The sequence below is a fragment of the Bufo bufo genome, chromosome 9 (assembly GCF_905171765.1).
Source record: "Bufo bufo chromosome 9, aBufBuf1.1, whole genome shotgun sequence".
NCBI lineage: Eukaryota > Metazoa > Chordata > Amphibia > Anura > Bufonidae > Bufo > Bufo bufo.
Genome location: NC_053397.1, coordinates 34,868,445 through 34,883,670, shown reverse-complemented (window position 1 = coordinate 34,883,670; position 15,226 = coordinate 34,868,445). Strand labels below are relative to the sequence as shown.

General features: G+C 43.6%; 1 protein-coding gene across 4 annotated transcripts in view; it reads left to right on the top strand.

Annotated features, from left to right (window-relative positions):
* The window catches only part of FLNB (filamin B), a 216,715-nt gene that overhangs the window by 110,633 nt on the left and 90,856 nt on the right, over positions 1-15,226 (top strand). For all 4 annotated transcript variants that reach the window (XM_040406836.1, XM_040406835.1, XM_040406834.1 and 1 more), the window contains exons 5-8: positions 1,231-1,349; positions 3,635-3,712; positions 6,139-6,301; positions 13,066-13,266. In XM_040406836.1, coding sequence (XP_040262770.1) covers positions 1,231-1,349; positions 3,635-3,712; positions 6,139-6,301; positions 13,066-13,266 — 561 coding nt within the window. The remainder of the gene's footprint in view (positions 1-1,230; positions 1,350-3,634; positions 3,713-6,138; positions 6,302-13,065; positions 13,267-15,226) is intronic.

Genomic DNA, 15,226 nt, shown 5'->3' with positions numbered 1-15,226 from the left:
ACTCCTAGAAGCTCTGCTCTCTCTACAACTGCTGTGCCCTCTGCACTTTGAAGGTTGAAGAAAAATAGGACCCCTCTCCACTTTACTTGACAGAGCCAAGCGTGATGAGGTTTAAACAAGTTGGCCCTGTCAATCAAAGTGCAGAGAGAGCAGAGCCTCTAGGAAAAATGGTAACGCCCCAGTTGCTCCAGAAGCTCATTTGCATATATTAAAACATCATTATTTCTCAGCAATGTGGGCACATATGATCATGGGACCATCACAGATGCCTTAAAGCGAACCTTTCACCAGGATTTCACTTAATAAACTATTACCAGTACCTTATAGATTATCCTCATTGTGTTTCAATGCATTCTTGTCCCGCTTTCCTGGGATGTATATTTATGAAAAAAATGACTTATAAAGTCCTCGTCTCCAGCTCCTGCAGTCACGCTAGAAGTCAAGGGGGTAGCCCTTCCCTCACTCCGGGCTGTAACTCCCCTGCCCTAACCCCTCCTCTAAGTAGTGTAACTGACACCCGGCTCAGTCGCCGGGACCGCACTTGTACTGGCGGCGCATGCGCCGTCGGTCTCAGTAGCAGCGCGCCTAAAGAACAGAAGACAGGCGGGCATCGGGGACGGACAGCGCATGCGCGATTCAGTTACAGGATCGCGCTTCAGTCCGCGTGATAGACGGGATCGCGCTGCTACTGAGACCAACGGCGCATGCGCCGCCAGTACAAGCGCGGTCCCGGCGACTGAGCCGGGTGTCAGTTACACTACTTAGAGGAGGGGTTAGGGCAGGGGAGTTACAGCCCTGAGTGAGGGAAGGGCTACCCCCTTGACTTCTAGCGTGACTGCAGGAGCTGGAGACGAGGACTTTATAAGTCGTTTTTTTCATAAATATACATCCCAGGAAAGCGGGACAAGAATGCATTGAAACACAATGAGGATAATCTATAAGGTACTGGTAATGGTTTATTAAGTGAAATCCTGGTGAAAGGTTCGCTTTAAGCTGCCAAATGCACATGCAACAGGTCAGCCAGTGTCATAGGTACAAATCTGCTGACAGAAGCCCTTTAATAAAGACCAAGTGGAAAAAGGTTTAGCCTAAAATAAATAGAATAATGCAATCATTAAAAAACGCCCTCCAATGTGTCCTTTAGCTTTTAATTCTCTCAATGAAGAGGTGATATTTTATTTTTATTTTTTAATTCTATTTTGGTACTTATGGTTTATAATATTTTTACAGGTGTGGAACCTACAGGAAATATGGTGAAAAGACCGGCACCGTTTACCGTCGAGACAATCAGTGCCGGGCAAGGGGAGGTTTTGGTTTATGTGGAAGACCCTGAAGGAATAAGAGAAGAGGTATGGTGGGGGGCTAAATTGGACAGTTCCGCTATAAAGTAAATATAATCAGTATCTACCATTTAGTTTAAAAAAACTGCTCAGGTCTCATAGAGCACGGTTTTCCAATGTCCTAAGCCAAGAACCCCCTACTCATGTTAAATCAAAGTATCTCCAAGGGTATGATCATACATTGCAGACGTGACGTTATATGTATGTACAGTGTGCTGCATTAGTCTGATCCTGAATTACAGGAGGTATTATAGTTCAAAGCCTCTTCTACATTTGTTCCAGCTTCACCTATCGGACATTTATGGCCTATCTTGCGCATCGTCCATAAATGTCTAGATGGTAATAACCCTTAAAGGGGTTCTTCTGGTAATCACTTTTTACTTGTGCCCTGTAGTCTAGATCTCCTACAGAAAGAGTCCTACTTACCTGCTCCCTGCTGTTGTGGGCCTGCGTGCTGGCTCCCGCTTGTCCATCTTTTGGTCCTCAGCTTAGGCTACTTTCACACTAGCGTCAGCCTTTTCCGGCAGGCTGTTCTGGCGGGTGAACAGCCTGCCGGATCCGTGCTTCCGCTAGTGCATGCGTGCCGCCGGAGGTACGCTCCAGCAGCATTGACTATAATGGGGGCGGGATGGAGTTCCGGCGGCAGCATGGCAAGCATGCTGAGAGGCGGCAGCACGGATCCGGCAGGCTGTTCACCCACTGGGCCAGCCTGCCGGAGAAGGCTGCCGCTAGTGTGAAAGTAGCCTTATTTTTTTCCTACCAGATATGGGATCATGTTTGGCGCTGCAGCCAATGACTGGCTTCAGTGGTGGCATGTACCCAAGTGGCACATCACTGCTGAGGTCGCTCATTGGCTGTAGCAGCGCAGACAACTATGTTTATACTCGTTCAGAAGAAAAGAAGCCAGGGACCAGAAGATGGACGAACAGGAGCTAGCACGCAGGACCAGTGCGGCAGGGAGCAGTTTAGTGTGACTCTTTCAGTAGGTAATGCAAGCTACAGGCATCCGGAAACCACCCATGACTCTAACAAAGCTAGAACCAGCCCTGTACCTCACATGGATCCAGAGATCTCCACATTCATTGCTCTGCTAGATTTATATTAAAGAGGTTACCCAACCCCTATAATGACCTCCCCCCCAATGCCCGGTCCCTCATATACATTATACTTACCCCGCTCCTCCTTGCATCTGCGTTGTTCTTGATCCCCGCACAGCCATCGCGGCATCTCCCCTAGCGTCACCTGCGATGCTAGAGAGGCTCGTCCCTGTCGCAGCCTGCTCTTGAGCTTTAGATAAAGGAGCTATCCAGTATTTAATATTCATGGCCTATCTACAGGATAGGCCTTAAATATCTGATCTGTCCGTCTCTAGTAACCTCCTGTCCTTCCTCCTGGCCCGCTCTTTCACCGATCCCCTGACTGCACCTCTGCGTTAACAGAAAATTGTTAGGAGTGAAACAAAGCACAATGTAATGTCCGGCGATATCACATTCTCGCTCATGACTGCATTCTCAGCTGACAGGCCTCACGTCTTATCACGATGCCATCCTAAAAGTATGAAGAGAACTTCAGCTATGTGGAACCGGGTGATGAGTTAATATTTTAATTTAGCTATAAGGAACATAATTAAAACAAATGCGGCGGAACAGATACATTGCACCATTTTTGTGGCATTAAAAAGTCTCAGATTATGGCACATATATTTGCGGTATAATTTGCCATTTTTCACCCCTCTCGGATGGGAAATGGCCATTAACAGTCCTGAAAGTTGCTTAGAGGAGTTGAGCCACCATTAATTGTTAGTTTAATATAATTCAGCATGAAAAATGAGGAGTTACTTTTTGTGATTTACCTTCTGGTACAAAAAAAGGCTTCTGTTTGCTTCATTATAATGGCGCCCCCTGGTGTTTAATCCATATAGTAATATGCACATCCACCTACTGAGGTGGTCGCTCATGCTCAGTTCCATCTTCCGACTGCCACCAGCCACATCTACAGAGAAGGCCTAGGAAAGGCCGCAGCACTAGCGGGAGCATCGCTGCCTTCTCAAACAGCTGATCGGCGGGAGTCCCTGGTGTCTGACCCCCACCAATCAGATATTGATGACCTATCCTGATGTATAATAATCTCGGGAAAACCCCTTTAACTGTGGAGTGCCCCCAAACTTTCAGCACTTCTGAGATTTCCATTACTCAGAATCTGGCACTGCTCTTCCGATGATCGCAATCGTGGGGCGATCCATCTACCACAGGCCCACACAGCTACCCACTGATTTGTTTTCTTCTCTTTTGTAGGCCAAGGTCACAGCCAACAATGACAAAAACAAGACCTTCTCTGTGGAGTATGTGCCTAAAGTGACCGGCGTCCATAAGGTAAGGTAGTGGCGGTCAAGCAAGGCGAATGTCTTCAGTTGACACATTTTTGGCCTGTACTTTTTGGGAAATCTGTATTTAAGGATGTTAGATGTGATTCATGAAGAGGTATACTTTAAGGAAAGTTTTGGTCCCTTATGTCAGCTCAGTGAGGTTGGCAATGTTTGCTCACGTGTGTGTGTTAACACGTAAGTGCCACTTTTGTATTTGGAGGATAATACAGCTTTCATATGGCTTACATCCTCTGCTACCCCGTAGTGTTTATACAATCGATGAATAGATTAAAAAAGGCCTAAAGAAAAACATACTTAATTTCTTGGCGAGAGACTGCGCAAATCCTGGCACAGCCTGAGGAGCACTGCATGTACGTGATGCTGTACTAATGTCAGTAATTAAATCCCTATTAGATATCCTTGTAGCTTAAAGCAGTTTATTATCCCATCTTGTCTCAAGCTGTAGGATTTCACTGTCTTCTTAGTCAGCATTTTGTGCTCCTCATTTTTCAGGGACTTTTATAGAGGGGGGTTAAAAAGAGCTGTTGAGCTCTGGAGGACCCAGCACATTGATGCATTCCATGGAAAGCTGATGAGATTGCAATACTTCATTTTCCCTGTGGGGGCACTGCAGGGATATTGAACACTTGCTTTTGAGATCTCCACAAGTTACAGCAGATTACCCGAGGGTCCTAGTAGTTTGACACGGGGCATTCTGTGATCAGCTGATCCTTGGGGAAGCTTTCTAACTAAAACTGACCAGAATGGGAAAACCTCTTTAAAGGACCCTTCAGCAACTCTGTTAAATAAGGCATACTGTCTGGTAGGATTGATTCTGCTGCTTAAAATACCTGTCTTGTGATCAGTTGCAATGTTCCTGAGAAAAAATAATACTTTTTTTTTTCTTAATGTAAATGAGGGTCTGACATCTGGGACCCCCCACCAATCAGCTGTTTGAGAAGGCACTGGCGCTTGCAGTAGCGCTGCGGCCATCTAGCAGCTTTCACTAGGCCAGGGGTAGGCAACCTCCGGCACTCCAGCTGTTGTGAAACTACAACTCCCAGCATGCATACTTGTTCTGCTCTTCTAAGAACTCTCATAGAAATGAATGAAGCATGCTGGGAATTGTAGTTTCACAACAGCTGGAGTGCCGAAGGTTGCTGATCCCTGCACTAGGCCATGTGATGTTACGTTCATTGGTCACATGGCCTAGACGCAGCTCAGCCCCATTGAAGTGAATGGAGCTCAGTTGCGATACCAAGCACAGCCGCTATACAGTGTACACCACTGTGCTTGGTGAGCAGGGAGAAGGCCATGGCACTACTGCGAGCTCCGGAGCCTTTTCAAACAGCTGATCAGCGGGGTCCCACCGATCAGATACTGATGACCTATCCAGAGGATCAGTTAAATCGTTTTTGTAAAAACCCTTTAAAATCCCATCTGCTTTGCTGACTTCTGGCTCTTAAATCAGTGGCCTCTTCAAACAGCTGATCGGTGGTAGTGTCTGGTGTCGGAACTCTAGCAAGCAGGTATTGATGATCTATCCTGAGGTCATCAGTATCTTACTGCTGGATAACCTCTTTACTATTGATGGTCTATCCTAAGGATGGGCCATCAATATCTGAAGGACGGGGTCCTACACCCTGCACTCCTGATGGTCAGGTGTTTCCGAGTAGTGCTGGAGCTACACAGCTCTGTCCATGTGTTGGACCCCTGCAGTCAGATATTATTGGCTTATCCTGAGGATAGACCATCAATAGTAGAGGAGTGGACAATCCCTATGTAGGGTAATCTATTTCTGTACAGGTATGGTTTATTTATGTTCTCTACGTAAAAAGAAGGAAATTATCCAATGTAAACAATTTTTTAGTCCATTTACTTGTAAATATCTAATTTCCTAAACCATCCATCATAGGAATCTGCATTTTGACCCATTATTGTATACATAGTTCAGGAGAAGTTGTGAGGATGATGTCATTAACAAGCTGTTGACATAATCAGTCCAGCCATGACCTCATCGTTCCCCAGATCCATTTCTGATTTACATTTTTAGTTCCAGTTCAGTAAGTCTATGGTTTGCTTCCAAAAAAACCTTGTGGTCAGTCCTAAATCAAAGCGAAGAGCTCGGTCGTAAAGGAATGATGTAAGATTCATTAATTTCTTCTGCCTTTATAAACTTTTGTCACATCTTGAAAGAAATGAAATCTGTGATCTGTTGCTTGAAGCCTCTGGTTTTAGATCCCCGTTTGGGAAATGTAACGCTTAACAAGCCAAGGCAGGCCTCAGCCCACCCCGGTTTTTATGATGGTGTCAATCTTTTAACACTCCGCACTTGAACCTGTAGCTAGTTAAACCCAGTTGTGTGAATCCAGAGCGCTGCCCAAACTCCTTGTGTGTTTTTTTTAAATTTTTTTACTGTGTTGTGTTTTATAGGTGACTGTGCTCTTTGCCGGTCAGCACATTTCAAAGAGCCCATTTGAAGTGAACGTTGAGAAAGCTCAAGGAGACGCCAGTAAAGTGACAGCTAAGGGGCCAGGCTTGGAGGCAACTGGTAATATTGCCAATAAACTGACTTATTTCGACATTTACACAGCAGGTGTGTATTGTTCTTTTCATTATTTTTTTTGTGTTTTAGTCACACGCTTTTCTTATTACAGCAAATGCAGGAAAAAATGTCCTCAAAGTTTCTCTACCTGGGGGTGCTAGGGCATATGTACCTTTCTTATACTAGAGCTGTAGACCCTCTTCTGAGCACCAAGGTTGTAGAGCAAGAGCACCAGGGGTGTGCAATTTGTGCATTGGGCCTGTTGGTCTTCCCACAGATGGTGTGGCACCCTTGAGACTTGCAAGCACCTCCAGCTAAATTAAAGTGATTTTCTGAGTGTTTAATGTTGATGACCTATCCTCAGGATAGGTCATCAATATCAGATTGTCGGGGGTCTCAGCACCCCCACCGATAAGCTGTTGGAGGAGGCTGAGCTGCTAATGTGAGCTCCTCGGCCTCCTTGCAACTTGCCAAGCTCCGGCCCATCCATTGACTAGTGACTGTGCTTGGTATTGCAGCTCCTATGAATGGGACTGAGCTGATCTTAGGACGCGTGACCAATGAACATGACGTCACATGCCTGAGATGAAGTCAAGGCGCTGACCGGAGCATCACGGTCTCTTAAAACAGCTGATCAGTGGGGTTGCCAGGAGTCTGACTCCCACTGATCAGATATTGATGACCCTATCCTGAGATTAGGCCATCAATATCAAAACTGAAGAAAACCCCTTTAGTTATATAGAAGTACAGTCCCTGACAAAAGTCTTGTCGCTTCTCTATTTTGTAGAAACTCCTGCTATTAACCTGACTTTTAATTAATCAATTGGTGTTAGAAATAGCTCATATGAAAAGCTAAAGCCCTCCCAAATGAGGTTTAATGCACTGAAATAAATTAGTTTCACTTAAAAAAGATTTATCATTTAATCAAGACAGAAAGGTCAAATTTTGGCAAGACAAAAGTTTTGTCGCCTATACAGAAATTGAACAACTTTACTGCAAATCCAAAAATATGTCAGCAAATTAAGTAGTGGTGCTGTGAGATCCAAATTTAATATCTTGTATGACTTCCATGAGCTTGAAGGACCGCATCCATGCGGTTTGGCAAGGATTCATACAATTTATTGATGAAGTCATCAGGAATAGCAAAGAAAACAGTCTTGCATGAGTTCATCAATATTCTTTGGTTTCTTCTTCCATGCTTCCTCTTTCATCCTACACCACATATGCTCAATGATGTTCATGTCTGGTGACTGGGCTGGCCAATCCTTGAGCATCTTGATCTTCTTTGCCTTAAGGAACTTTGATGTGGAGATGGAAGTATGCGATGGAGCACCATCCTGCTGCAGAATTTGGCCTTTTTTATGGTTGGGAATATAAGAGGTAGCTAAGATTTCTTGGTATTTTAGACTATTGATGTTGCCTTCCACCCTGCAGATCCCTCGCACACCCCCATACTGGATGTAACCCCAGACCATGATTTTGCCTCCACCAAACTTCACTGTTTTCTGGGTAAACCTCGGCTCCATGCGGGTTCCAGTAGGTCTCCTGCAATATTTGCGGAGACTGTGGTGTAATTCAACAGAAGATTCATCTGAAAAATCCACCTTCTGCCACTTTTCCAGCGTCCATCCTTTTAGCAAGCTGTGGCCCTTGGCAAATGCCACATGGTTTTTCAATTGTCTTTTATTTAGTGCTGGCTTATGGGCACTGATTCGACCATAGAGGCCATTTTGAGACAGAATCCGACAAACTGTTCTGGTTGACACAGGGACTTCAGGTGACCAGGTCTCGTGGAGCTCTGCTGCAGTGGAAAATGGGCTGGCCTTGGATTTTTGAGCCAACAAACGGTCCTCTCGAGCAGTTGTCTTGCGGGGTCGGCCTGACCTGGCCTTGTCCAAAACGTCTCCAGTCTCTTCAAATCTTTTTTTTTATCCTCTGAACTTGACACTGAGACACATTGAAGGTGTCTGCCACATCAGCAGTGGATCTGGTCTTCAGCCTCTTGATAATCAACACTTTAGTCTCCGGGTGAATCTTAGGCATGTTTGCAGAGGTCTAGTTGCAGTTGATGTGAAGGTCTAGTGTACTGGGGTTCTTTTTATACACACCTGAGACCTAATTGATCCATTATTAGTCACAGGTGAAGCTCATATGACAAGGCGACAACACTTATGTCTTGGCAAAAATTGACTCAATGGGCTTTACCAAGCTGTGAATATTAGAATACTTTTTGTCAGTTTCGTTTTCCACTGAAACATTATTACAAAAGCTTTTGGGATTAAAATGACCCATTTCTCGTAACAAAATCTTGATTAGAAATATATTTTAGCGGCACTTCAGGTCAATTTGTACACAAGCGACAAGACTTTTGTCAGGGACTGTACTTTTGTATTGTTATTGGATTACTTTATGTATGGAGCTGATATCTGAGCACTATGTAGTTCTACTGTAGTTACTCGGACATTATGTGGCAGTGCTATTTGAGGGCTGGAGTAAGATATGATGGAGGTGGCACGATAGAAGTCTGCAAGGAGGTGTGATTTGACCTCCATATGGCACTTTTTTGGGCATCATTCTGAATAATTCTCATAGTCTAGTGCTTTATGGTTATTTTTACACTATAGAGCAGTACACAATATGGGTGGTACAACATAAGGTACCGCACAGTAGTATCACTCGTCATAAGGCTGCCTCTTATGGAGAACTTCTGTGTAGTGCATCTATGATCTAACTGAATAGTCCCGAACTGTCTTCTTGGTGCCTTTTGGCTGGGAGGTTGTGATATAGGACCCCTTTTTCCTTTGCAGAAGGTTTGAATACCGCACCCCTTGTTTTTTTTTCACTCACTTTTGCATGCACGTTAAAAAAAAAAAATTAAAAAAAAAAGGTTCGTGGACACATTTATTTTGTAGTGAGTTAAATTACAGTCCAGCATTCCTTAACTATCTGGAGAACACACTTGCATCCTGGATTTGTAAGGCAAGCTTGCATCTGCATCAGATATTTCCGTATGTTTTTTTTTTTTTTTCATGTATATTATGATGGTCGTGGTTATTAAAATCCTACGGTTGGTGCCAATTCAGATTGTGAAGTGTTAGTCTGCCAGTGCTCTTAAAATATTTAGTTTGACAGACAGGATAAGAAGGCAAACAAATGAGAATTCCAATGTATTAAGACTCCAGTCTGGGCATTCGGCATTTAAACAACCTCCCAGGTTCAGCACTCCATCACTGGACACAATGCCAACCTCTATGGTGGAAAAAGTTTTAGGGCTTGGATGTACAAACACTCCCAAAAGGGCCTTGATTTCTTATTCTGAATCTTATTGTAAATAACTTTATAGGCCAGAGTTCCAAGTTGTCCTCGATTCCTGCAAACATACTTGGAAAAATCTTGACTGCCTGTTGCCACCACTAGAGGGCAGATATGTATACATATCCTGTTTATCTAAGCTACATACAGATGGACACTTTGGTGATGGCAACAGGCATCCAAAAGCCTTTTTTGTAATATAATAATGAGAGGTTTATGAAACTAACTAAAAGAAAAACTGTCTTTCTTGCCAATAGCAACCAATCAACCCAGAGCTTCCATCTTGTACAGTATTATGCTGTTGAGAAATGGAAGCTGTGCTGGGTTTGGTTTGACCCAATGTATGGGGTTGGAGGGGCCAGATAACTGCTTTTAGTAAATTAGGAATTGATTAAAATAATTGTACATTAAAGGGTTTGTCTTACTTAGGACCACTGGGGTTGTCGGCTCCTAACTTGTGTCCCATAAAAAAAAAAACACGCCTGTCTGCGATTCTGCCGTACCTTCACTGCTGGACTAGGAAGTGGCTTGGTCTATGACTGCAGTAGCCGGTCACTGGCCTCTGTGCTTACATGTGCTTGAACGGTATGTCACGCAGATATGACCAGTGTGGCTTGTAATTGACTACAGAAGTCACTGGACCAAGCCACTTCCTGGTCCTTTGGTGATGGGCAGTGGTGGGGCCGTGGACAGATTAATGTTGTGTTTTTTTTTGAACGGGGCACAAGTTAGGACCATTGGTATTGTCTTTAAAAATGACCTGTCTCCTCTCATAACATGTCTCGTTTAGTAGCTACTTGCATTCCCCATGTAATAGCAATTCTGGAGCATCTGTTCTTGATGACTCTATGATGTGCCATTCCTTTATTATTCCTTCTAGAAGTTTATGAATGAATTGCCTGGCATTTGCAATGAAGATCCAGTTGGGAGTGTGTCCATGCAAAATCTAACATTATCTATTCATTGCTGCCAGTGTCAGATACCCCCTCCCCGAACTGGTAACACCCATCTGGACCTTCTTTGTAAACTGCTAGAAATTCATTCATAACTTAGCAAGAATAAAAGAGGAGCCATAATGATAGATGCTCCAGAATTGTGATTACATGGGGAATGCAAGTAGTTACTAAAACTGGCATGTCAGGAGGGGTGACAGCTACTCTTTAATTAAACTATGGTAGCAGATATTTGGGGACATTTTATTAAAACAGGTGCAAACAAAAAGTCAAGCAGTTGCTTCACTGCGCCTTGTAAGGTTACTGCTTTCTTGGCCTATACTTCTGGTGGATGCCTCCAGCATAAGCCACTGGTATACGTCACCCATATAGTCCCATGTTAAAAAAAAAATACCAAAAACAAATCCGTATAGTGCTTTCATGTTGCAGGATGCCTCTGGATGGAATAGCACATCCTGCGGCACCATTCTAAAAAAAAAATATTAATAATTACCTATATTTTACCAAGACTACGGAGGGCAATTAAACACACTTGGCCTCTGTCGGGTAAATGGGTGCCTATAGATATATGTTTGACATGCATCGGGAGCTTCCCCAGCACATGGATGCTGCAACGCTCTTTCTTTTTCCAAATGGCCTTAGAAAAAGCTAAAAAAAAATTCTTTGCACAAATGACCCCCTTCCCCAAACATGTTCTACCTGGACTTGTAGTTTTTGAATACCTACAAGTTGTTTTTTTTTTTTTTATACTTTTATATGACCATTTGATAGTCCAGAATATTTGGCACCTCTCAGGTCCAGTTAATCCTAGATGATAGTTTTTGCCTTTTTCAAATCTATCTCATTATGTTCCCTGGTTTCTAGAAAGTAAAAATGACGTATGTCAGTATATTCTTACACGGTTGGTATTTTTCTTTCCTCGCTCCTCTGTTTATTGCCGTCTCTGGTAATACCGCCTGGCCTGAAATATTAGCCTGTTCCTCGTCTCTTGCTAATTTTAGAACAGAAAACACAAAGGATGTTCTTATTCCACCGAGCAGGGACTGCGCTGCTGAGCCAAGGAAAACACTGCTCCTGCCTTCTGTGGATGGAAGCGGAGGCTTCCTTTGGTGTCTACACTAACGTTTTCCCGCAGCCTGATGTCACATTTAGATTGATGGCTTAAATACCGTAAAATATATATAATACATAAAACAAACAAGCCTAGTATAACAAAGGGATCTATGTGATCCACTAATATATTTCCTGCTGGATTGGATATCGTGTCAAGTGCTCCAACATATTCAATGTGGACATTTTGTGGAAGCCTACCTTATAAACACAACATCCATATTAAAGAGGTTATCCCATGATTAAAGTAAATTATGAAAATCATATAGTACATGACAAGCTCTTTCTAACAAAGCTAGAACCAGCCCTGTACCTCACATGGATCCAGAGATCTCCCCATTCATTGCTCTGCTAGATTTATTTCAAGCTGGCAGCTCAGGGGGACGGACGTTTTCTCACTTTAAAGGGGTTCTGCACTTTCATTTAACTGATGATCTATCCTCTGGATAGATCATCAGCATCTGATCGGCGGGAGTCCGACACCCGGGACCCCCGCCTATCAGCTTTTTGAGAAGGCAGCGGCGCTCCAGCAGCGCCGCGGCCCTCTCACTGTTTACCGCCGGCCCACTGACGTCACGACTAGTATCAACTAGCGTGGGCGCGGCTAAGCTCTGTTCACTTGAATGGAGCTTAGCCGCGCCCACGCTAGTTGATACTAGTCATGACGTCAGTGGGCCGGCGGTAAACAGTGAGAGGGCCGCGGCGCTGCTGGAGCGCCGCTGCCTTCTCAAACAGCTGATCGGCGGGGGTCCCGGGTGTCGGACCCCCGCCAATCAGAGGCTGATGATCTATCCAGAGGATAGATCGTCAGTTAAATGAAAGTGCAGAACCCCTTTAATGATGGAACTGGGCATGTGCGTCCACCTCCATGAGTTGGACACAGATTAGAAAAATAACACACAGCAGTTGGCACTATACAGATAGCATTCATTGAATTATACTAAACTTTTAATGACATGCAATTATAAAAGTATTCAGATCCAGATGCTGGTTTGAAAACTGTAGAATATATATATATATATATATATATATATATAAAAAAAGGAAAGATAGCGGCGGCACTGGAGACAAGCAATGTGGGTGCTATGTCCAGGGATATTGCTGCTTACCCCAGATGAACAAAAACGAAGAAAGGACAGCACTCCAAGTAAAAAATATACTGGTCTTTAATCACCCATGCAGATGGCAACGTTTCAGCTCAAACAAGAGCCTTTTTCAAGCTTGAAAAAGGCTCTTGTTTGAGCTGAAACGTTGCCATCTGCATGGGTGATTAAAGACCAGTATATTTTTTACTTGGAGTGCTGTCCTTTCTTCGTTTTTATATATATATATATATATATATATATATATATATATTATATATAATATAATAATATAATATAGTGCAAAAAAAAACTCATCAGTTTTGGTTGTGTAATTCTGAGATTTGTTTCTTTTAAGGTGCTGGAGTTGGAGACATTGGTGTTGAAGTGATAGATCCTCAGGGGCGGAACAATACCGTCGACATTGTACTTGAAGATAAAGGAAACTGTGTATACCGCTGTACCTATAAGCCTATGAAAGCTGGGCCTCACAGTGTTAATGTCAACTTTGGTGAGGAAGCTACACCCAGATCTCCTTATCTGGTTAACATTGGTGAAGGTAGGTACAACGCTATCGAATCAGCACATATGCCCAGATGTACTTTACTCTTTGGCAGTGCAGCCATGACAATGTCTAATCTGGCCTTTGCACGTTATTCTTTGTAGAGCAACCTAGACAAGGGGCAACATACTGGTGACTGTGCTGTTTTTTAACTTTTTAGAGCTCCATTGGCGCTCCAAATTCCCTGCATAGGTATGGCTTTAAACTGTACATTATGCCTGCAGGCACCACTAGAGAAAGCTTAGGAGCTTATGGCACAGCATGACACCCAAGTAGCCAAAATTCTTTGTATCACAAAAAAAACAGAGCCCTGAGCGCAATGAAGATCTATTAGGCTGCGTTCACATCTATGGCAACAGATCCAGCAGAGTGCAGTCTGTCGGATTTCCCCAAATCTGGCATCGTTCACTGCTGGATCCCCATTGACTGTAATGAGGTCCAGCGGTGATCCGGTCCCTTTCCGCCATAAATGTCGTTGGATGCACAGTTTTTGGTCTGGCTGCTTGCCCCAGATGTGAACATGCCCAGTCAGTGTAAGGAACTATGAAAAGAAGAAAGTTTGTAACAGGAAAGAAAAGCTTGGCTAAACCTTTGAAGGGGATGTCCACCAGATATTTTATTTTATTTATTTATTTATTTTTTAAAGGTCAGAATAGCATAACAAAAAAAATAATCACTTCATCGCACCCCACAGCTCCCTTTCCAATGCTTCCACAGTTCCTCACCAATCTTTACTCCTTCTCTTGAAACCTAGGAAATGACCACTCATCCATTCACTGTCTGCAGCAGCGACTTGTCTCGGCTAGTGTTTGGCTAAGGCTACTTTTACATCTTTGTTGTGCCGTCCGGTTTTGAGATCCATCACAGGGTCTCAAAACCAGAGGAAAACGCTTCAGATTTGTCCCTATAAAACGGAACAAACCGGAATGGAGTGCACCAGATTGCATTCCTCTCCGGTCTATTGTGTTCCCATGCCGGACACAAAATCGCTGCAAGCAGTGTTTTTTTTGTGTGCGGCATGAGAAATAGAATATGCCAGATCTGGCCCAAAAAAACATGCAAGTCAGTGGTGCCGGATCCGTTTTTTTCATGTCTATGGCTCCCATTGACTTACAATCCTTTTAGTGCCGGATCCGTTTTTTTTTTCCATTTTCGATAGAATACAACCGGATCAGTTCTGAACGGAAGCAGACCGTTGTATTATTATAACAGAAGCGTTTTGCTGTGGTTTTGAGATCCCTTGCCGGATTGCAAAACCAGACAGCAAAAACGCAGATGCGATAGTAGCCTAAGTGGGCATTTTCTGTGTGTCTACAGGGACCAGGAAGCAGAGAATTGTGATTATCCTGTTTTTTATTTTGTTATGCCATACTGACTTCATTTATTTTTTTAAGAAAAAAAATGATCAGCTGTACAAGCCGTTTAAAAGGAATCTGTCACGGTGATTCTGGACTATTATCTGTAGTGATACTTGAATAGTGCAGCACATAAGGAGTCGAGAAAGCCATAGTTTTTTTTCTATTGCCCCCTGTGCCCCTACTGTCAGCACTTTCACTTGCTCTGAAAGACTCCTGTGCATGTGCTAACATAACAGAGCGGACTCCTGTGCATGTGCTAACATAATAGAGCAGACTCCTGTGCATGTGCACAGCTGTCCAGACAATGCATTTCAATGCAGCCTTAAACTTTGACAGCGGAGGGAATGGGTGCAGTAGGAAAATGTATAGTAGCAATGTGGACTACTCATGTATTACAGCAGATAATAGTCCAAGATCGCGATGATCGTGTGAATAGTATGTGCACCAGATCTGGGAGCTATTCTATTTTTTATTTCTGGGCTATCGCCAGAGTTGTTTGGGTTTTGTAATGTTCTGGCACGTGAAATGCTTTGATTAATGGCTTCTTGCTGTGTTCAGACATTTTGTACTCTGCTTTCATCTGCCTCCTCCTTCCTGCT